The sequence below is a fragment of the Podarcis raffonei genome, chromosome 12 (genome assembly GCF_027172205.1).
Source record: "Podarcis raffonei isolate rPodRaf1 chromosome 12, rPodRaf1.pri, whole genome shotgun sequence".
NCBI lineage: Eukaryota > Metazoa > Chordata > Lepidosauria > Squamata > Lacertidae > Podarcis > Podarcis raffonei.
In genome coordinates this window covers 20,451,738-20,476,455 of record NC_070613.1, presented here as the reverse complement: position 1 = coordinate 20,476,455, position 24,718 = coordinate 20,451,738, and the positions used below count along the sequence as shown (strand labels likewise).

At 39.0% G+C, this 24,718-nt stretch overlaps 1 protein-coding gene across 12 annotated transcripts in view; it reads right to left on the bottom strand.

Annotated features, from left to right (window-relative positions):
* The window catches only part of MPP7 (MAGUK p55 scaffold protein 7), a 98,600-nt gene that overhangs the window by 3,455 nt on the left and 70,427 nt on the right, over nt 1–24,718 (bottom strand). For 10 of the 12 annotated variants that reach the window (XM_053410600.1, XM_053410601.1, XM_053410604.1 and 7 more), the window contains 7 exons: nt 24,050–24,070; nt 22,674–22,715; nt 16,368–16,538; nt 4,502–4,582; nt 2,943–3,036; nt 1,548–1,656; nt 849–992 (listed from right to left, as the gene is read on the bottom strand). In XM_053410600.1, the coding sequence (XP_053266575.1) occupies nt 849–992; nt 1,548–1,656; nt 2,943–3,036; nt 4,502–4,582; nt 16,368–16,538; nt 22,674–22,715; nt 24,050–24,070 (662 nt within the window). Of the gene's footprint in view, nt 1–848; nt 993–1,547; nt 1,657–2,942; nt 3,037–4,501; nt 4,583–16,367; nt 16,539–22,604; nt 22,635–22,673; nt 22,716–24,049; nt 24,071–24,718 lie in introns of all 12 variants that reach the window. The other 2 variants (XM_053410605.1, XM_053410606.1) reach the window with 2 other exon arrangements.

Sequence of the window (24,718 nt, the reverse complement as noted above, 5' to 3'; positions counted from 1 at the left end):
AGTCTCACTAGCCTGATTATTCCAAATTCATGTATTTTTACAAAAACCAACATTTACAACAATTTTGTCAGAAACAAATTGACAATATCTACAGTTGGTATCCTTGCTAGGTATTCACACTGTTACACATACTCCTTTCCAACAACCTCCACAGAATTCAATCCTGAGAGACATTCTTGCTTGCGTTCACATGATATTGCCGGACACGGAGGCTGTGAATCAATACATTTATTAAACCACCTTTGCCTTTTCTTGTCACCCATACTTATTCCTATAGTTTAGGTGCATATCTGGAGCAAAACTAGAGCTAAATCTACAGAAACCTGATACAATTATTATTGGCCAGACTTGTTACTCACTCATCTTGCAGTGGCAGCTGAAAAGAATGCTGGTAGGGGACATACCGTATTTTCCTGTGTATAAGACGCCCCCATGTATGACACCCCTATTTGGGGGGAATCCAAATTAAGAAAACACCCCTCAGCACTAACCGTGCATAAGATGAGCCCCAATTTTAAACCTTTTTTGGGGGGGATTAAAAAAAACCTAGTCTTATACATGGAAAAATACGGTAACTGCCTCCATCCCTAACATGTTAGGTGTGATACTGTTTCTGTCACTGCCTAAAGGACAGGCAATAAGAGCATGAAATGAAGGGAGAAGAGAGAGGGAGGTGGTGGTTCTGGAAGTGATCGGCCTCTCTGATTCTGTTTCCAATACTTAAAAAAAAAATGTTATGCTGAAAAAATATTATGTGCACTGTGAACAAGGGTGTGTAGTCACCTTCACTGACAGACACAGCCCCCCTGGCACCTTGTCATATTTGCAGGAACGCAGAAGTTACTTACTTGAAAAGGCTTGGCAGCACCTTTTTCATCCTTGCTTGAAATTATCTTGGCATTTTTTCTCGTTTCTCGCAAACGCTCAATTGAAGGAGGTTTTATAAAGATGACAAACGGTTTAAATTCTAATGTCCTTAAATGCTTTACTGTCTGGAGGGAAGAAAATGCTAAGTTATGAGCAGCTTGTTTCAAAATTTATTTACTTTGAGTAAGGCAAGTCACCTGGCACTCTCCAGTTTCCATCTGGCACTTCTCTATATTTTTCTCCCTCATCCCCCAGAGCTACTGCTATTAAGCATAATTTATATAGCATTTTAATTGTGCAGAGTAATTTACAATCGTTCATTCAGAAAGATCCTCCATAGTATTTCCTGAAGTACCAGTCATGTTGGTCATGTATTCTAATTCCATTATATAGGAGTGTATGTGAATGAGTCCAGTTCTGAACAGGCAGGTAAAAGTTCTCAAGTTAGAATAATTTAGCAAAAATAAATCTGTTTTCATAGTTAATGGGGTAAGCAGCTAGTCTTTTGCACCCAGGTCTATATGCTCCTCTACTAGCAGTTCAGTCCCAAGGTGGCCGGTAGAACATAAGATTTCACATTTCAGCTCTTACCCGCCTAAGGTATCTTATTTGTTTCTACAAAGCAATGCAAATTAGCATTCGGTTACCAACAGAAAAACAAAATGTTGTAGTTTACTTACATGAGGTTGTACATCTAACAAACAAACTTTATTTTTAGCCAGAACAGATCTAACCGAATCTATGCTGGTTCCATAGTAATTGTTTTTATATTCCCCATATTCAATAAACCTGTAATTGAAAAACATTATTGAATGTTTCCTTTAAAGACTCCCCAAACATAGCATTATACAGAGATGATTCACACAATCCAGTTCTTTTCACTTCTATGTGAGAGTCTATTACAGATTTTTTTGCTTTGAGATTACATATATACAGTAGTACCTTGGTTTAAGAACAGCTTAGTTTATGAACAACTTGGATTAAGAATGCTGCAAATCCAGAAGGAGGTGTTTTGGTTTGTGAACTTTGCCTTGGAAGCAGAACATGTTCTGCTTCCGGTTGAGTGTGTTTCATTTGTAAATTGAGCCCCTGCTGCTATGGGAAAGCACACCTTGGTATAAGAACGTTTTGGTTTAAGAACAAACTTCCAGAACGGATTAAGTTCGTAAACCAAGGTACCACTGCGCACACACACACACACACACACACACACACACAAAACCTGCTTTTATTTCACTGACACAGAGCAAAAACCTAGAGAACAAATAGCCCGCTAAAGTTTTTTTTATCCTCATTTGAAACTAATGAACTAAAAACGTGCATAATCTAAACAATAGATTCTTGAACGCTGTTTCCACATCTGTTTCCACATCTGACCTGTTTTATCACAGAATTATAGAATTATAGAGTTGGAACGGACCATGAGTGTCATCTAGTCCAATTGTTCAATGTAACTTCTTATATAGAAAGACTACAAAATTTTTTTTGGGAGGAATGTAACATTATCTTATGTAACACTGCATCAGCATAATACTGAACAAGTTTGCAAACTTGAGTCAGTGAGGCCCTTCCCTCTTCCTCCCACCCATACCCTCAGCACAGGAGCAGGACTTTGCTGGTGCTGTATAGAGAAGTCACTTTTGAAGTTAATAAAAAGAGTTAAAACTTCTGACATCTGTCCTGGACATTTCAGAAGTGGTCTCAAACGCAGAACAGGAGATCTGCTGTCTAGAACTGCTACTGTGTTCATATGGATTATAATCACAGTTGAGGGCAACAGTATATGTAATTGTATTATTCCCATTAGTGGTAATTAATTTTTTCCATTAGTGGTCAGCAGTTGTCAGTTAATGTGCAAATAAGTGGTTCAGGCAAGCCAACAGATCACAGGTAGGGAAGTAAGCAGATATTTAAGAGAAACTGAATACACATTGCTGCCCCCCCCCCAATTCAAATCAAGTTTGTTCTAATCTGAATATTTAGAAGAGGAAGCACCTTCCATTTATAAATTGATGTCTAGCCACAAAATGACATAAAACCATTGTTATGACAAAAGTTCTTGCTTTCCTACATACTTGTTGTTCTGGACATCTGTCTCAAACAAGTGCTTGGAAATAAAGATGTACTCAATGCCATCACTTTCTTGGCTTCTTCTTGGTCTTGTTGTGTCTGGATTTATTGAGAAAGAAATAAGAAACAGTTTACAAATGAACAAACAAAACCAGAAAACCAACAGAAGTCTTTTCTGTTTGATCACAGAATCATAGGCTTGTAGAGCTGGAAGGTCATCTAGTCCAACCCCCTGCAATGCAAGAATCTTTTGTACAATGTGGAACTCAAACCCATGACCCTGAGATTAAGAGTCTCATGCTATCAGCTTGATGTTAATTACCAAGACATTGTTGCAATGTGAGTGGTGGTGGTGGATTAAACACAAAAGCTCCTCCCTCCTCTAACCAAGATCAGGAATTGGCTTAGCTTCCATGCATTCTCTCCTCATTCATGTTCCCTTCATAACATACAGAAGTGTTCCCAAAGTTTTTGAAAGCAACCCAGGATATCAAATCACCTTTCTCTAGTGGTTTCAATATTCAAAAGGACTTATGAGAAAGCATGTGTGTCCAAGAACACACAGAATTGATCTTATGGCACAGAATTAATTCAGTTTTTGGACATCCCTCAAGTTGATATGATATTATCTTTGTTGCAATTCCTGAAAATACATTATCCTAAAAATTAGAATGCTTGCAAGACTTCATGCCAATACTGCTTATTCTTTTTTGTAACATCTGAGCAATATACCCAATATAAACAGTCACATTAAAGCATTGATATTACACATGTGCTGTACCACACACATTTCATTTATAAATTTTTGTGAGCGTTTCAATAAGCTTTCAAGTTATATTGAAAACAAGTGATTTAATCCCTGCTTCAATAGTTCCTTATTTACTTCCTGCACTACTGAATTCAGGGTGTTTCATTTGTCACTATAGATAACTATAGATTTTCTCAACAGTTAGAGCAGATTCAGGACTTGCTCAGATGCAGCAAGGCTTGTTTTGAGCCTTAAGCCTGCATGCTCCCCTCCCTACCCCTAAAATAATTAAAGTACTCATTCCTGTCAGTCAGCTGCACCAACACTCAGCAAATGGGTGGCTTGCTCAAATTTGTTAACACAGCAAGGATATCAAATATGGATCAGTTCTAGTCATCCCTTAGAATGGTTTTGCCTCTACTCTAGCAAGTTGGGAAGTGATGTGGAAGCACCAAGTCAGCATTAAAGGTGCAGATGGGAGTGCAAACCTGACTATGGCGTAACAGGCCCCTGGGCCACTCCAATTCTGTCCTGTAGGGCCACAAATTCCTACTCTCTGTGCCATTTGTGGCACAACTTCTACAGGTTGGACAAAGCTCCACAATGCTGGAAGAGTACCCACCCCATCTCTCACAGAGGTTTTAACTGAGAGCTCTTATTTTCTAAAGTGTTTAGCGACAGCAAGAACAAAGCACAGCCTTTACATTCTTATTCAAGGTGAGCACTCCTAAAAGGCATACCCTATATGTTCAAACATGTTCACCTTATGCCAGATTAAGTAAAACTGAACTTCATACAGAACTGATTGTCACTTACGTGGCACGGTTACACCATAATGCTGAGTATCACTGATCAACAATTTCCGTTTAAGTTCATTTAATCCTACACCCACAGGCCCTGAAAGTTAAAATGCATTGTAATCAATTATCCTTTGATTACTATTTCAATCATGCAACACGTTATGATGTGAAATTTAAAAGACACAAGGCCAGAACAAGATGTGTAACTTCAGCACCATCCACATTCTCTAGGCAGAGATAAAGAGATTGTCCTTACATCAAGTAACTCTATGTGTATATCATTATCTGGCAAAATAGGCAGCAGGTTGTTCATTCTTGTGACCTGTGGGCTTCAGGAACTACAGTTCTACATTACCTGGAAAATGAACAACCCGCTGCCAGTTTTGTCAAAGAATGATATACACACAGAGTTACTAAATATACAAAAATATGAATCTGACAGAGCAGAAATTATTGGAGATACCCAAGAATCATGACTGGATATCCATCTTCCCACCCAACATATTTAGGATCCACTGTACTTTGAATACAGGCAGCAATTTCAGGTGACTTTGTTTCATCTTCTTAGCTTTCTCAAGACACACAAAATTGAAAGGTATATTTCAGGCTTCCTCAAACTCGACCCTCCATATGTTTTGAGACTACAATTCCCATAATCCCTGACCACTGGGTCCTGCTAGCTAGGGATCATGGGAGTTGTAGGCCAAAAACATCTGGAGGGCCGAGGTTGAGGAAGCCTGGTGTATTATGTTCAGCCCATCTTCTGCTTAGATGAAAAAGCTGAAAGAGACACTTAAGTGATTAGCGTTTCTCTTCTCAGCTCCAGATTATATAATTTGATATAGATGGGACTTCCGGAGGCGGCGCAAAACCGTGATGGCGGACCTCTTCGAGCTCTGAAGAGGGGCACCGCAGAAAAGGGTTGCTCGCGACGGCGCAGCGGCAACCCATCAAGATAAACCACGGGCAGAGTGAGTCCGTGGCCGTGGGACCCGGCGGGCACCTGGAGCGACCCCGAAATCACAAAAGGAACCCCGTAAGGGGCTCCGGAGTGAAGGAGGGGGAGCGGTGCTGTGGGTTCATCGCTCTTTCTGCGGAGGCGAAGCCGCGCGGCTGTCACGGATGAGCGCTGACCTTTCTTCCAAGAAACATCGGGCTGAAACATCAAACCCGTGAGTAAGGACCTAAGATTCTACAAATCAAATTGGAAAATTTGGCTAAAAACGGGAGACGAGAAAGAGGAAGTCCGTCTTCCGACACTGCTTTCAAGATCAAAGCAGACGGTCTAAAGAGCGGAAAGCGCTGTGAACAGGGAAGCTTTGAAGCTTTAAATCGGGACTTTCGTGCACATTTGAATTTTACTTTTAAAGAATAAATACAGCATAAAATTGACCTGGAGCGGACACCCCAAGGGCAAGGGAAGACTCTAACCCCAAATTCCCGGGTGGCCGGGTAAAGTTGTTTAAACTGCGGAACTGTTGCAAGCTTCCAGATACTTTTGTAACTGGATAGTGTAATTTTGAGCTCACCTAGCTGAAGTGGATACAATTGCAGGCACCTTGCTGGAATTTTGTTATATGTTTAAAAGGGCTCTGCAGGACCTTTCTTTTAGCGTGCTGGAACTAATTTGCTTTTAAAATTGTTTTTAAAGTTGGAACAAAGAGACTTTAATTGCGGAAAGTTACCTTCTTCTTACTAAAACTTTGGTGGCACTCCCCCTAGAGGACATTGGGAATATAGAGGCCTGGGAAAGTTTCTCTGTTTACCTTCTCTCAATAGACTGTTTTTAATTCTGGACTTGCCTTTCCCATGGGATTACAACACTTGACCTTGAACGTTGACTGATGAGTGGCACAGGAAAGACAAGAGCAGCCAAAGCTAAGGAAGCTAAGGAGAAAGAGAAAGCAAAAAAGCAAGCACAGCTTTTGCAAACAACTTTAACTCAGGGACGTAGATTATCAGTTCCAGCTGTGCTTGCGACACAAAAAGTAGAAACCGAAAAGCCTGAAAAATCTGAAGAGGAAGATATGGCAGCAGGAGGAGCTGAGGCAGTACTGAAACAAGTTTTGGAACAATTGTCAGCAATAAATCAAAAAATTGATAACCAATCAACAAAAATTGACCAAGCAACATCCTCGATCCAGAAATTGACAGATCAGGTTTCCCAACATACCCAAGCAATTGAAAAATTGCAAGGAGCAACAGAAGAGAATCGTAAACTGGCAGGGGAAGCCGTTCAAATTGCAACATCAGCTAAAAAAGAAGTCGAGGAAGTTAAAGCGGAAGTCAAGCCTCTTCATAAACAGATAGGGGACCAACAAACCTATCTCTCGTTGGTGGAATTGAAAAATCGCGAGACCAACCTCAGACTAAGGGCAGTCCCAGAAATTGAACAAGAAGATTTGAAAGGACTTTTGACAATAGAGTTTACAAAGTTCTGGGACTTAAAAGAAGAAATTGATTTCAAAATTGTATCGGCTTTTCGGTTGGGAAGATTAGTAAGAAAAGATAGATCCAGAGACTGCTTAATAGCTTTGAGATCAAGGGAGGAGAGAGACAAAATACTAGGCCTACACTTCAAAAACTCAATTGTGATACAAGAGAAAAGGGTGGAAATTTACCGAGATATTCCTAAACAGTTATTGGACTTGAGAGCCACCTACTCAGATTTGGCTAAGTTGCTGAGACTCAACACAATTCCTTATAGGTGGGAGTTCCCACAAGGGCTATCATTCACTTACAAACAGAAGAAGGTTAAAATAAGATCACCAGAGGACTTACAAAAGTTCCAGCACGATCACGGAGAAGACCTCCAAAAAGAAGCAGCAGCTAATTGGCCTATACCCAACCCAGGTGGAGCAATACCTGCACCTTCGGAACCAGAGGAGAAAGAAGATACACCGCTCTAGGTGTAGCAGAATAGTTCAGGATGTCTCTGCGGCTACTCAGTTGGAATATAAATGGCGGAAATTCCCCGGAGAAAAGAAGGAGGTTATTTCACATATTGAAGAAAGAACAATTGGACATTATTTGCCTACAAGAAACCCATGTGACCAGGCTCCACAGGAAGGTTTTGGTAAATAAAAGATTAGGCCAAGAATTTATTTCGTCTGACAAAGTAAAGAAAAGAGGAGTGGTGATCTACGCTAAGGAGAGCCTGATACCCAAATTTCTATTTAAGGATGAACAAGGAAGAATTTTGGCAATTGAAATTCAAACCCAAGGAGAAAAAATATTGATATTAGGAATTTATGCCCCAAATGACGGGAAATCAGAATTTTTCAAGAAGCTGCATGAGACGTTGCTGGACTATCTGGATTATGCTAACATCATAATGATGGGAGATATGAATGGAGTGGTGTCTACACATATGGATAAGTCTTACAACCAAAACTTAACATCAGACGGCAGACTGCCCAAAACTTTTTTCGAACTGACTGACAATCTGGATTTGATCGACATATGGAGGACAAAGAACCCCCTAGGTAAAGAAGGAACTTTTTTCTCTGAGGCCCACCTGTCTTGGTCAAGGATCGACCAAATCTGGACCTCCAGGGGGCTGGCACCCAAGACTAAAAAGGTGGAAATCTGCCCAAAAACATGCTCCGACCACAACGCCTTGAAAATAGAACTTAGATTAACTCAACCCGGTTCCTTCAGATGGAGAATGAATGACACACTACTAAGAGATCAAGAGATTGTGAAAAAGGCCCAAAAAACATTAAAGGACTATTTTGAGATAAATCTGAATACTACAGTTGAAAAAAGAACGATCTGGGACGCAAGCAAAGCTTTTATGAGAGGGTTTCTGATACAACAGAATTCAATCAAGAAAAAACTCTGGAACGGAAAGAAGGACAAAATATTGGAGAAAATACACCAAGGAGAAAAAAAACTGAGAACCAAACCAAAGTCCAAGGAGGTGCTGAGAGAAATTAAATTCCACCAAGCAGAATACTCAAAATTGATTAATCAGGAGATTGAATGGAAAATAAAACAGATGAAGCAAAGATCTTTTGAATCAGCAAATAAATGTGGAAAGCTGCTAGCTTGGCAGCTGAAAAAAAGACAAAAGCTAAACACGATAACAAATCTAGAGATTGATGGAAGGATCGTACAGAAACCAGAAGAAATTAGGAGGTGCTTCCACAGATACTTCAAAGAACTGTATGCACAGGGGCCCCAGAAAGAATCAGAGATAGATCAATTTTTAAAGATAAATGGACTATCAAAAATAACTCAAGATAAAAGATCAATCTTGAACTCTACAATAACCTCACAGGAAATTGAAGGTGCCATTCAGAATATGCAACTAGGCAAATCTCCAGGCCCGGATGGACTTACCTCCAAATATTACAAGGTTCTGAAGGACTATTTGATACAACCTTTGTTGGAGGTATGTAACCAGATTATGGATGGGAAGAGGGCACCAGAAACGTGGAAAGAAGCCTTCATCACATTGATACCTAAGTCAGAATCTGAAAAGACTCAGCTTAAAAACTACCGTCCCATCTCACTCCTAAATGTGGATTACAAAATATTTGCAGACATTTTGGCAAATAGACTTAAAAAAGTCTTAAATGAAGTAATTCATAAAGACCAAGCTGGCTTTCTCCCTGGTAGACATTTATATGAGAACACTAGAAACATCATTGACATTTTAGAACTTTTGCAGACTAACAGGAACACAAGGGCGGTGTTAATCTTTATTGATGCGGAGAAAGCATTTGACAACATATCTTGGATGTTTATGAAGAAGAACTTGGAAGGGATGGGAGTGGGACGGGGGTTTGAGAATGGATTACATGCAATCTATTCAGAACAAAAAGCTAAATTAATAGTGAACAATGTGGTGACGGAGGAATTTAAAATTGAAAAAGGGACACGACAAGGGTGCCCTCTATCCCCTCTGTTATTTATTTCAGTCCTGGAGGTGCTATTGAATATGATCAGAGAGGACCGGTTGGTACAAGGGATAGAGGTCGGAGTGAAACAATATAAACTGAAAGCTTTTGCAGATGACCTAGTTTTGACACTGCAGGAGCCAGAATCCAGTACAAAAAGAGTTCTCGAACTTATATCTGAATTTGGTCGGGTGGCGGGATTTAGGTTGAATAAACAAAAAACTAAGGTTCTGACCAAAAATTTAACAATTACAGAAACAGAGGGGTTTCAGAGAGAAACAGAACTGAATGTGGTTAAAAAAGTGAAATACCTTGGGATCTATTTGTCCTCCAAGAATTTGAATTTATTTAAGGATAATTATGAGAAATGTTGGTTGGAAGTTAAAAAGGATTTAGAAATTTGGTCAAGATTGAAACTTTCCTTGTTGGGAAGAATTGCAGTTATAAAAATGAATGTGTTGCCGAAAATGTTATTTTTGTTTCAAACCTTACAGATCGTGGACAGAGTGGATTGCTTTGGAAAATGGCAGAAGGATATATCTAGATTTATCTGGCAGGGCAAAAAGCCCCGAATAAAGTTTAAAATATTAACAGATTCGAAAGAAAGAGGGGGGTTTGCCCTGCCGGACTTGAGGTTGTATTATGAAGCTGCAGCCTTCTGCTGGCTGAAAGATTGGTTTTTGTTGGAAAACACCGATGTCCTAGATCTGGAAGGTTTTAATAATGCTTTTGGATGGCACGCATACCTATGGTACGACAAGGTTAAAGCACATAAATTGTTTAAAAGCCACATTGTCAGAAAAGCAATTTTTGCAGTCTGGATGAAATATAAAGACTTACTAGAGAGTAAAACTCCGAGGTGGCTATCACCAGTGGAGGCCAAGGCCCGAAAAAGACCCAATATGGAGGCCTATTGGCCGAAATATTGGGAATTGACTGAAAAAATTGGAGACAACTGGAAGTTGCAGAGCCAGGACAAACTAAAAAATAAGGTGCGAGATTGGCTACATTATGCTCAAATTCAAGAGGTTTTCAAAATGGACAAAAAAGTTGGTTTCCAGGTGGAAAAGTCGAAACTAGAGACAGAATTGTTAGAACCAAAGACAAAGCTGTTATCTAGAATGTATAACTTGCTGCTTATGTGGAATTTACAGGATGAGACAGTTAAATCTGCTATGATTAAATGGGCACAGGATGTTGGACACAACATTATGTTTGAAGACTGGGAAAGGTTATGGAACACCGGAATGAAATTCACGGCCAGTACGGCCTTGAAGGAAAACATTATGAAAATGATATACCGGTGGTACATGACCCCAGTCAAGTTAGCTAAGATACATCACCTGTCTGACAATAAATGTTGGAAGTGTAAGGAAGCAGAGGGGACTTTCTTTCACCTCTGGTGGACATGCCCAAAGGTTAAGGCTTTCTGGGAAATGATTTACAATGAGTTGAAAAAGGTATTTAGGTATACCTTTCCCAAGAAACCAGAGGCCTTCCTGTTGGGCATGGTGGACCAGAAAGTGTTAAAGAAGGACAGAACTTTGTTTATGTATGCTAGTACAGCAGCAAGAATACTCATCGCAAAGAACTGGAAGACACAAGATTTACCCACGCTGGAGGAATGGCAGATGCAGTTGATGGACTACATGGAGATAGCTGAACTGACCGGCAGAATCCGAGATTTGGATGTAGAAGCAATTGAGGTGGACTGGAAAAAGTTTAAAGACTACTTGCAAAAGTATTACAAACTGTATGAATCTTAAGACGGTGCATGATTTGGAAATGATACGCTTTAGCAATTATGATTAAGTAAATAGTAAACTAAGTGATAAAAGAGAAAAGGAGATAATATGAAATTGAACATGTTACGTTTATTTTAAAGGTATAAAAATTGTGACATAATACATTGAATATAGATACATAACATGTAAAAGTTACAATAAGGTATGACATAAGGTAACAAATTGCTGACATTGTTAATATAAAGAACGCAGAATCGGAAGGGGTGGGGAAGTCCAAGTTGGGATTTTTGTTAAAAAAAAAAAAAATGGTTTCTTGTAAACTCCTTATTTGTTTGTAATGTATAAAATTTGGAAAGAAACGTAATAAAAAATATTATAAAAAAAAAAAAAAAAAATAGATGGGGCCAGGGCAGGGTGTGAGCCATTTATAAATTTTCTGAATAGTTTAATATATTCAGACCCATCACAGTTATTAAATATTCAGATTTGACTAGTTGCACCCCAACCCATATGTGCAGTAAAGAAGTACTAATGAAGGCCAAATACTTTTCATTATTTCCAAACTATAGATTCTCCAGAAAGGCCAAGCTGTTGCTGAATTTACACCATGTGCACTTAAGCAAGAAATGGCACGGCAAGTTTCATCTTTGCTTTGCATGAACTATAATTTATTACTGCAGATGAATGTCTAAAATGTAAACAAAATTTGTTGGCGCAGTCTGAAAATTAAAAATGACTGTGAAACTATCAGCATTAGATTTTTGTTCTTGTATTACCATTCTTACAATTATGCATCTCCAGACAACAGTGACTTATATGAAAGTAAATTACAATCTTATCTCTATGGAAATGGAATGGTTACTGGTAGGTTGAAAACTGATTTTTCATGAGCACTAGGAATAAAGCCTTCTATAAAGGTAGTATCAAAGCTCTGCACAGCTATGAAAACATATCTGATTTCCACTTATTCATGGTCTTCCTCACAAGGTTTGTGAAACATTCAAGGTGTTTGAAAATGACTGTTGTCTTGTTTTGTTGCTCTGCTGTATTGTTTTGCCTTGAAATCCAACCATTTCAGAAATTTTAAAAGAATCAACGCTATATGAACAGTCTTCAGCGCTTTGAGTATCTAGATGATCAGCAACCATGGCAAGGCATCTGTAACAGCTTACTTCATCTAATTTTATTTTTGGTTTGAACAGCTGTATCTGAAATAAAACTCAGGAAAATTTATTGGCTTGGATCCAAACTTTTTTGCTTCACTTTTTGCTTCACAGAAAGAGTTGAGCATACAGAAGAACTGCTCCCATGATTCCAACTTTCCTTCCATTCACAGACCCCAAAATTAGGATCCAAGCCATAATATTTAAACAACTAGTTGGTTCAATCATTTTAACTTTTCATGTAAAGGTCCACTTCAGACTCCTCCCGCCACTACTCTGAATCAAGATCCTCTATTGAGATATTCTACACAATTTCCTACTTCTCCCTTACCTAAGGATAAAGTGACATACAGGGACCACAGGACTATGGTATTAGAATTTAAAATAACCCAAATAAATTCATCTGCTTTTCCCCCTGACATTCTGCAGAATGTTTTACCCAAATGGATGCTTTTCTTGTACAAACTGGTCATCTTTCCTAACATGCCAAGATTAAACCTTTGCACTGAAGTATCAATTGACACGTTTCCCAGAAAGGAAATGAGTGTTAAGGGGTTAATTTCAGCCTTCCCTGTGTACCCCACTTGTGTATTAAAAATCTCCAGCTGCCTACCACAAACACCATTACTAGGTTCAAATAATTACTTTTGCCCCTTTTATTCCATACTTGTTGAGGAAATATCATTTTAAGGTTTATATCCAAGGTGCAACTAGAGCAAGATGTTTGCGAGCTGGGGGAAACCCTCTTGCTGTAAATCCAATGCTGGTGATCCATATTCTGCCTAATCTGCCACCATACTCCTTCTGATTCCCTGCAATGAGGAGGGTGCTGGAGCAAATGTCAGTCAGGATACGTACAGTAATGTTAAATTCAGACCTGCAGCATTTGGAGTTCTGATTGTCTCTTAGACAAAGCACCATTCCTGCTAGCATTCGCTTTATTTTGTCAGCTGATCAGTTCCAATGCCCTTCTGAATAGCAATACTCCTAACAGTTAATCAATCATAGAATCACAGACTTCTAGAGTTGGAAGGGGCCACAAGGGTCACCTAGCCCAACCCCCAGCAATGCAGGAATCTTTGCTCCAACATGGGGCTCAAACCCACAACCTTGAGATTAAGAGTCTCAAGCTCAAGACTTGTGCTTTCTTCAGTGGGCTAACATACCACCCCATAGCTCAGGGCCCACTTACCTAAAAACAATGGCTACTTTTATTTTAGGGACTAGAATGCAGCTAAATAAGCATTCACTATCCAAATTATCTACTGGGGTGAACCAAACCTGGTTAGAGCCTCCATCTCGGCCTGTTAGGTAGAAGAGAGAGAAAAAAGGCAGATGGCAGCAAAAGTGCGGGAGCTGGGATTAGATAGAAAGGAGAATCGCATCCCAAAACAGTGATAGTCTAAACTCTACATCAAGTTTATATTCTGTGAATTAGAATTCATTTATTTAAAGTAAGTTTAAGTGAAACATCTACTTGGCAGCCAATTATTTTTTAAATAGACTCCAATAATAAATTGTGTTTTCAGTTGCTATAGCTGAACATTTTTGCCACAACCAATTATGTGAAAATTTAATTATTTGTCCTTGTATTTCCTGGCACTAACATCAAAATTGTATTTCACACATCGTATTGGATGCAGCTACTAGCATGTCCAAAGCTTTTAAATCTGATCATTTCTACTGTACCTATATTAACAGTGCCAGTTTTTCCACATTTTACCCAAGACATTTTTATGATATTGGCCAGACTTATGCTGCTTCTAATACCAAGAGAAAAACATCAAAATTACTGAAGTCTGCAATAAATTTGTGAGCTGCTTTTGTTACTGTAAAAGCACACTTTCTTCACTTGATTTAGTACCACCAAAATAAAACGAAATTTCTAGATATCCCTCAGAGCCAGCATATGTGATTTGTTATAAAAAGTCTACTTATCACACATTTCACAGAACTCTGTTGATATAGGTGTAAAATCAACTCAAGCATGTTATTACTTGCTGTGTAGAACCCACAATCTCTCGCTCACAGTAGTAGGTGCCTGAACTTGTGCGTTAGAGAATGACAAAGCTGTTTATTAAAAACTGATTTTAAGTGTTCCCTTGGATATGAGTTATATAAAAACAGCAGTTCTACAGTTCATAACAGTCCCTGATAGAGGGTCATATTTCTTCTGGTCTGCAACTTTTTATAATGGAAGAAATTCTGCTAATGAAACATTGGCCTATACACTACTGCAAAAGAAACTGAAATGTAGTGCAACAAGTACAAGAACAATTTATAATTGTTGGATTGTAAATGGAGTATACTGGAAAATATTTCTAAACGGCTTTTGTAAGATCTCTAAATTGGTTATCAAGTGTTGAGATTGCTGACTAGATTCAAAGACCATAACCCCATCCTATTTTATGTTCTGGACCATACCTTAAGTTTCTGCAAGTGACCAGTCCTGAGCATATGGTGCAATTAACTGCTGATGTAATATAAGAATCACCCAACACAAGAACAGAACAGAACACTACTTGGGCTACCCTGCAACTATAGTCAGCTACTAGTCCACATTGGCCACACTTATTTTTGATAAAACACAGTTAAGGAAGACTAGGAATCTGTTTGGAAGAAAAGGGTAGCTTGTTTATGTAACACATTAGCAAATAGTGTTTGGTATATTGATTGCTTCATAGTTATGTTCCTTAGCTTCATAATTGATGCAATAGTGGGTATTTTTTTATTGGCTACTGGCAAATAATAAAACTCTGACAAGTTTACCCTGGAGTCAAATAGAATGGCTCTCTAAAGCAAATGGAAGCAAAACTGATGAAATCTGCTGTGGCTATGTGTCAAACACTTAATAATAATAATAATAATAATAATAATAATAATAATAAAGAGTCTTGCACCATGACTGCAGATCTGCTTGTGATTAGCTATCCCTAGAGCACAGGAAAAGGGGAGCGAGCTAGCTAGCTAAATAAATGTCTTGTGAACCATCTCAAGGCATTTGTTGACTATGAATACAAGTTGATTATTTGTTGACTATGACCTGAATACCAGTTGGCAGGAATTACGACTTGGGAGAGTGCTACTGGACTCATGTCCTACTTCTGGGCTTCCCACAAGTATGTGGTTGGCCACCGTGAGAACAAGATGCTGGCCTAGGTGAGCCTTGGCCTGAGTCAGCAGGGCTCTTCTTATGTTGTCTTTTTGAGACAGGTAAAATAAAACCGAATAAAGCTTATAATGCCTCCCCCTCTGCAGTGTAATTCACCCAACCGGGCAAGATTTTGAATCAAGTTTTAAGTGCTTGGCAAAGAGGAGCTCACAATCCTTAACTAAGAACTGAAACACATTACATCTGCATGATAGGGAGAGAAACTTTACAGAAAGGCTATAAGCTAAACATGGCTAGATCTCCAGCTACTCCTTTTCCATGTGGGAAAACAATGTATGTGACTGAAAAGGGATGAAAATCATCTTTTCAGCAGGTGAATGCACAGGCTGTCAGGCCAGGAAAAAGAATGATGGAAGCTGTAAAGACAGAAGTTCACTCTCTCTGCTTCTGGGCCTCACATACTGAGGAGAGCCTTCTCATATCCTTCTTGCTTTCAGGCCCAGGATAAATATAATGAATATTCATGCAATCTGGCCAATATGGCTAGGTGGACTTGAAACAAGTCCATGAGACTTTCATGCTGGATGCTTACTGTTCTCAGATATGCATATAGACACATGCTCTAGCTGCCATTGTGCTGGGGCACCTCTGAACTTTTCAGCTATCAGCTTCCTGAGGGTTACATGCCAGTGGTGGATGAGGCCAGAGGCAAAAGAGCAACTAATGTACATTTTTATCTTTGTACAGTACCTGGCTGCCCTTGTGGTTCCTTATAAATATACTTGAATATATGGACCTCAGGAAACATCTGCTTCCACATGAGCCTCTTGAGACTTTTGAACATTTCAGGTTGCTTTGGCATATGATTTTTAAAGTCCAAAAAGATAACATGAAACACAAAACAGTTTAGTCTTTATTTAAACAACCTAGGTTCCTAATTCAAATAATTAAAACTTACCAACCAAGACAACAAGTCTGTATTTCTCATTGGGCTGTCGTCTATACTTTGCTACTTCTTCGTAAGTTGGGACATCTGCTGTATCGTACTGATCACTCTTCTTGCATTCATACATAGTCTTGTTTGTTTTTCTATCTTTTCTGCTGAGACGAAAACTCCTCCTGAAACCAGCTGTAGTTATGAGATTTAAAAAAAGAAACAGAAGCAGGGGTTACTGTCATCAGCCTAGCCAGTAGCCCATCTGCAACAAACGCTCCTTCATATGGGCATTTGTTACTTTTGTTACTTAGTAATTTTTCTTCCTTATATCTTGAAGGACCAAATTCAAAGTCCAAATTGTTTTCCATATATATTTGATTAGGCTCATGCAAGGGCATATGGGAGCCATATGGGGTGAAATTTGACGTCTTTTTAATCTCCATTGTTTTGTGTTTACTTTTGAAGTTCCCCTATGTTTTTAGATAGGATTGTGGCCTAATCGCATTACCAAATTATTTTTATTCAAAAGGTGCCAATTTCAAAGTGTGCGGGTTGCTGGTGAAAATTAGGAATGATGTATTTTTTTAAAAAAAACAGCATCATATTGGTATAGCAGGCTAGATCTCTGTTAAGCACTGAGAACAGAAATATGGGGAAATGTCACATTTGTAATACAGACTTGCAAAATTTGCTGATATCCCTACCCCCAAAATACTGATAATTACCCCAACTCCCAGATACTGATCATTTTAATAAGTGCTTGCAGAATCAACAGAAGACACTCATTCTTTATCTAAATATGTTCCCACCTGAGATCATATATTTGACATCCACACTGGTTCAAAGAAAGTCAACAACAGCGATGAATGTTTCTAAAAACCTATTAGTTATAGCTGTCAACTTTTCCCTTTTCTTGCAAGGAATCCTATTCGGAATAAGGGAATTTCCCTTTTAAAAAAGGGAAACGTTGACAGCTATGTCTATTAGTAGCTTCACAGTCTTGAATTACATTAAAAATCCATTTTAAACATTGCAACACCAATATGCTTTGTTCTGATAACACATACATCATTAAATGGGGCATAAGATAAAATATAAATAAGGGGAGAAACAGTCAATATATTAAACGACATAGCTCAGCCAGTCTACAGTTTTGTTTGTCACTTGAGTCAGATGTTCTACTCTGAGCAATCCAGGACAGGCTTCTTATGATGGGAAATAGATCTCATGCCTCCTTGCCTGCTGAGACAGATCTTCACTGAGTTGTTGCTTGTCCTTACCAAGATCTGCTTGCCTTTTATGTTGCCTAGAAAAGCCCAACGTATCACCTTCAATTCAAGCCACTTGATAATTATTTACGTTTCGATACTTTGCATCCTCTGGTGCACTATCGGTATGACCAGAACCTTCATAAACACCATGGGAGCAGCAGTGAGACAAAATGGTAGTGCTCAGAGTCAATAGCGACTGCTTTTAATAGAACCACAGGAATGTCTTGTCCCTTAAATGAATGAGTTACACAGATAAACATCTAAGAATTCTATCACTCCCACCCTGAACTCCAGTCACAACTGCATCCCAGCATGCTGATCTGCCAGAGAATACAATACTTCTGACATGCTGCTGTAGATCAGAGCTAGAAATTAAAAGATAACTGAATGCAGGAATAATTCTGAATCACTACAGCCAGCCGTAAACCTGAATAGGCAAAAATTTAAAGCTGTGATTGTCAGATGAAGGGTGGTATACAAATTTAATAAACAACAACAACAAATAGAAATGCAAGGAAAATGCAAAGGAAAGTCATTTAAAAAACTCATCAGAGTAGATGTTGAAATAAGGGGTGTATGAAGAGATGACAGTAATTATTATCACCATCAATATGAAGCCTCTGCACTGCCCTCAGATTTCATCTCCCACATTTTCAAAGAGTTTCTAAAGCAGCTGCTCTATATGGATGGCAGGAAGCAAAGTGAAACAAACAGAGCAGCAACTGTGTGGATCCAAGGACAAGGATATAAGACAGATGCAGGAAAAGGGCACTAAAGGGGGACAGCAGCTATGTGGAGCCCCAAGTTTTCCCACTGCCTGGTGTCTAAACAGCTCACTTATCAATCACAGCTCTCACTTCACTCACTGGCTAATGATTTCACAGAATTATTGGTGCTTAGAAGGGTACCTTTCACACTTTGATTATAATTTTTTCCTAGGAGGGGTAGAGACATGTACTTTTGAAAAATGAAAGCTGGGGGCACCAAATAAGGCCTTCACTGGTTCCATGGTGCTTATGGCAGCCTGGTAGCTCCTTCCAATAGAGGAGTCAACTTTGCAAGCTAACCCTGTTTCCTGCTGGTGGGAGAGGCACTCCTGGAGGGTATCTGAATGCCCTCCTTACTCTACAAAAGAATAGCTGCTGCTCAAAAGGTTTAGGCTCCCCTCTAGAAGTACATACTTGAGGGAAAGCAAAAACTTTCCTCTGTTTTGTTCCACAGATCATCAGTGAAAGGCACTGAAAATTAAGCCAGCTCCTGGGTGCAGAACCCTTTGCATCAATCCTATTTCATGGTCAAACTAGATTGTAACAAATTAGCAAACACTGAACAGGACTTCACACCCCCTAATGCTAATCCCTTCTTCCTGGTCAGGTTAAAGTATTAGACTATTCCAAGTGCAATCAACCACTTTAGAAATGCTGCACACTGAACACGTTCCTAGCAATTAGCTGTAGAATCAAAAGAGGACAGCACCCCCTCTTCTGGTAATGGCTCACACCATTCTTCTTGGAGACTAAAACCGGTATTTATATTGAGTTTCCAGAGTTTTTAAGTATGTTAATAAATAGCTATTTAAATAGTTTTCTCCAAAAGGGTGAAACCAATTATTGTTTTTAATAGTATGCAAACAGTTTACTACCAACAAAATAGTTTAACTACATGGTTTGAACCATTAAACTACATGAAAATTAGTTCAACTTCTGTCCTTCACTGCTGCCCATTTAATACCAATCACTGTTTTTCAAAATTGTATACACTTTTTTCTCTATATACATTGAAGACAACCCTTTGTCTTCAATGTATATAGAGAAAAAGACAAGCCATTGTTTCCAATAAGTATCAACAGCAAACATCTCACAAAAAGTAGGTATCATTTAGACATAAATGGTAAAGCCCTGCCCACAGGCTCACAATCTACAATGATATACATGCTTTGTGTGTCAAATTTAATACAGTTTGACATACATTATAGACAAATAGCAAGTTCTCTGTTAAACCGGCACCATATCATTGACTAGCACAGTAAAAACATTGTTAATTATTTCTGGACAACTCCAGTCTGTAGGAAGTTCATTTCTGAGGCCACCTTATAACAGTACACCCAATTCCTGACATATGACTAGGGCTTTTAAATAGTTTTTATTCTGTATGTCTGATACCACTGTGGTTTCACATTATGAATCCCAGAAATAACATTTCATGAAAACCGAATGAAGCTATAACACTTCCACCCTGTATCCACAGTTAAGAAACTGGGAGTGACCCAATGGTCTCCCCTTCTTCCTCCAACTTTCCAGCAAAAGTTTCCTTCCAAGCCTTAGCTTAGAGTGTCCATTAAACTTTAATTAGTTTAATGTTAAGTAAACGTCCAGTGCGCTTCCAATGCCATAAATCCTATCTCAGCAGAGAATTTCGTGCAGCGGTGAAGAAGGCAGGAGAGTCAGTACCTTTCAATGAAGAATCCTGGAGCAAGCACTTTGGAACTCAGGAAAAAACTTTATTTACAAAAGAAAAAACCCTGGCGATAAAGCACACATGCTTTTATCTCCGGCATAAAGAAAACTTTACTCTAAACCTAACTCATATCAACCCACACGCCCAGGGGGAAGACACACGGGTGAACTGACTATTTATACAAACTAACTCACATTCTTGGATGCTTAATGACTTCCAGCTGCTCAGTGATTAGAGCGACTTGTTACCTCTTAACCCTTTAGTACCAACATAGAGTGCATCTGCATTGGCACTCTCAAGGTCCCTTCTAAACTAACGCTTGCTAACCTGCTTCAGATCCTGGTTGGAACAGTGGAGCTCAGTGAACATACTGGGCCAAGAGTGATACCAAACTGAACAGGCTGACTGCAGATACCTCAGGGTATGTAAGTATCACCTACATGGAGGCTCATAGAGCCCTGCTGGTAGAGGTATGTAGGAGGAAGGCAAAGGTAGTGATGGAGTTTTCTCCCCCTCTCATTATCTATGAATTATGGCGTATCTCCACACATCCCATGAAGTACTCAGAATAATCTTATGATAACTGCCTAGTTATGCATTTTTATTCTGTATGACAAAAAGTGTGAGTTAAGGTTGATAATCCATCCTACTCAATTCTACTAAGTTAAAGAAAATATATATTTCAACAGAAGAGATCAACTAGCAAGGTCTGGCATTAAGTTGCTAATTTGAATGTCATCAGTGGAACTGCTATTATTCATCAGTCTCCCAACAACAGTTCCCTGAGTGATGTCAATGATCAAAAACTATTTAAACAAAACAAGAAATCATTAGAGTAAGTAAAACAACCATAAAACAGAGACCACAAGATTAGAAATCACAGCAATAATCAGTAAGACAGAGCTCCCAAAATGAATTTTACAGAACTAAAATGACCATGCTAAAATCACAGCAGCATGCAAAGATTAAAGAATTAATTATTTCAATTAATAAATATAATCAATTTTAAAATGCCTGGGAAAATAAAAAAAGTTCTTTGCCTAGCACCAGAAAGGCATTAAAATGGGTGTCAGGTGGGCTTCTCTGGTATTCCACAACCAGAAGGCCTTTTCCCTTGTGACTATTCTCTCCGCACCTCAGTATGCAAGGGGTACTAGGAGAAGAGTTTCAGATGATTACAGTGGTACCTCGGGTTACATACGCTTCAGGTTACATACGCTTCAGGTTACAGACTCCGCTAACCCAGAAATAGTACCTCGGGTTAAGAACTTTGCTTCAGGATGAGAACAGAAATTGCACAATGGCGGCGGCGCAGCAGCAGCAGGAGGCCCCATTAGCTAAAGTGGTGCTTCAGGTTAAGAACAGTTTCAGGTTAAGAATGGACCTCCGGAACGAATTAAGTACGTAACCAGAGGTACCACTGTTTTTCAAGGCACAGATAAATGTAAGTGGGAAGAAAATATCATTCAGCTACTGAGGTCCCAAATCATGAAGGGCTTTAACAGTGAAAGCTATTCTGTTTGGATTGGTAGGCCTCCTGTGGCATGCAAATGTCAGGCATACAGGTTTAGTGAACAGCTTCTAAAATCTATCTGGAAGCATGGTTACAGACAAGCTTCTCTACCAGTCTACCTGTCTGCAGTGTCACCTTCCCCTTTAATAAAACATGTGACATGGATATATTAATAAATTATGTAGCATGCCCTCAATTAGTTTCCACCTACTCTTGTGCTGCTGATTTACCCTGAGTAGTTCCTGCATCACCAGGATCTCAACCTCCTTCCCTATCCTACCCCATTTTATACCCCAACATGGCCCAATTCTTACCAATAATTTGTGTCCTCTTCCCACATCCCTTCCTTGAAGAATAAAGAAAACCTAATATGGTATGTTCAACTTATAATGGTTCTTGTGTAGCATCTTCTAAGGAATTACCAGTAAACCATTTCAAGAATAGGTGAGCAAAGATGAGCCAGTCCGTGGTATTATTACTTGGCTCACTGACAAGAAAGTAATCCCAGCCATCCAACAATACTAACTGTAAGTCAGAAGTAACCAACGTGGTACCCTCTACATGTTATGGAGCCACCAACTCAAGTCAGAGTGGCCAATGGTCAGGGATGATGAAAATTGTAGCCCACAACATGTGTCAGGTACCACAATGGCTTATCCTACACTAAGTCAAGAGGTTACAACTTTCACCATTCCTACCAGCTTAGTCAATGATAAGGGTTTATGGGAGTTGTAGTTCAATATCATCTGGGGACCCAAGATTGAAGAACACTGTGATAGAAAAATAATGTAGTCAGATGGAATATAGCCACCCTAACATTTTGTCTAGGACAAGTATTTAAATTTCTTTGCAAATTCCCAAGTAAATTATTTCCTTATATTCAAGGTAGCATTTCAATGCATTCTATATTTCAATGTTAGTAACATACGTTGCGGTTAGGATGCAGATCCTTTGTGTCAAATCCAGTGAGCCATTTTTTAATCTAGCAGATTCATAGCATGCAGTGATGCCCATTACCTGCAAACTCTGTAGCCATCCAGGAAAAAGCTGAGAAAGAAAGAGAGTCTTTTGTAAGCAACTGCTCACCTATGTGGGCTCCACTGTTGTGACCAGCACATTCAGCTTCCTCTGGATGAAGTGTAAAAGCATACAGAACAAAAGCCAAGAAATAAAGCAGAATAGTTAGATGCCCAGCCATGAATGCAAAAGAAGAGTTACTTAAAAATGACAACTGCAGAAAGCACAGCATAAAAAGCCTTCGATACGCCACTGCTTAAAAATAAATCACTGTGTTGTTCTGAAGTTGAGCAAGAGATTTTGGAGTACAGCAACATGCATATTTAACTTTTCACTGTTTTATTGCCTTATTCATGACAGAAAATAAAGAAGTGATTTTAAAAGGTGTTCTAGTTTATATTTTAATGTAGGATAAAAAATACAACAGCTGAAACACAAAGGTAAAGAAATCTACAAAGAATATCAGGAGTTTTTGTATTTGGCTCAATGGATCAGACAGAAAGGGTATTTTTAATGAATATAACTTCTTAGGTATAAAATAGTATTGGTGCCTATTTTAATATACCAAATGTCTAACAAAATACTTTACAGCTTTTGGGTATATACAGAGAGATAGATAGATAACCTATCTAAAGAAATCAATGAGCTGCAACTGTTTAAATGTATGCTGCAAGTGAAAAGTCCCCCAAAGATTGACACCACAGCAGTAAAGCATCTGTCAAGCTGTGTTCCAAAATTGCACCCCTAATGACTGGAAAAGATCCACTTTATTCAGTGTCAAAGTTTGAATTTAAGAAAGATAATCTATGAGAGCCATGCAATAGGATTGACATCATCTTTAGCTCCATGGAAATGTCTTGTGTTAACATATCTGCTTTGTTCAGTTATGTTACTTTGCTAACATTCAGAGGTTTCAGCACACATTCACTCCTGTTCTGCATACTTGACCCATGTGCAGAAACAGGCAGATCTGTTGTGTTGGGCCCCCAAAATTCCTGCTATGTGAGGAGAAGGGAAAATACAAAGGAAGAAACCACATCTGACAATGGGATAACACATGTGGATCCCTGTGCCTTACCCCACAGGAATCTTCATGCATACATGCCAATACTGTGCTGTAGGAACTACGTGCAGAAAGCAACATGTTCACAGTCTTCTGCTACCACGATTCTCAGGACTGGAACAACTATTCCAGCAACAACAAAGCAACTGGCTGTTATGACTACATATACTGCTATCTATATGGATTATTTTCTAATTGCCTCTAAGACTGTGATGACCTAGAATACTTAGTTTTTAAGCCATCACACTTGCAGCCCAGCAGGGGAACTTGTACATGTACCTTCAATTTCCTCTGAGAAGCGCAAAAGGGGGGAAATAGGATGCAAAGTAATTACATGGACTGAAGACATAATGGAAGAATAAAAGGGGGGGAAAACACCTACCACACTCAACTGTTTCCTCAGCTTAGAACAGCCAAAAGACAAGCAGACATGATTTACATTATATTCAGCACATAATAAAATGGGAAAAACAGAGCTGAGTAATATAAAGAACAGGTTAAGATCATATTTTGCAGAAGTATGATGCACTGCACGTTCAACGTTTTGCTGCAAAAGCCTGTACCCCAATTTCTTTTATGGGAGTGGGAAATGACAGAACCTCGCTTTCAAAATGTGTAAGGTTTTTTGGTGTGTATGCAAAGGCTATGTTCCCCTAACACTGTTTAAGAGACAGAAAGATTTGCACCAGTCCTGGGATGAAAAAACAACACATTAACTAGTCATGTTCTGCTTAGCATCATAAGTAAGAGTCACTGGGTTTTCAAATGTAATTTTGAAATGGTTACACTCTTAAGTTGAAGTTAAGTTGTCTACAGGTTGTTGCTTTCATCCAGAGACTTCCTCTAGCCCAGAGCTTTCCAAACTTTTCATATTGGTGACACTCTTTTTAGACATGTCTCATTTTGTGACGCAGTAATTCAGTTTTATTAACAAACCAGAGGTTAAACTAACCCCTTAAAAGAGCACAGGGAGTATTTGTGTAACACACCTACACACTGCAGCTGACACACTAATGTGTCGTGGCACACAGTTTGGAAAGCTCTGTCTGAG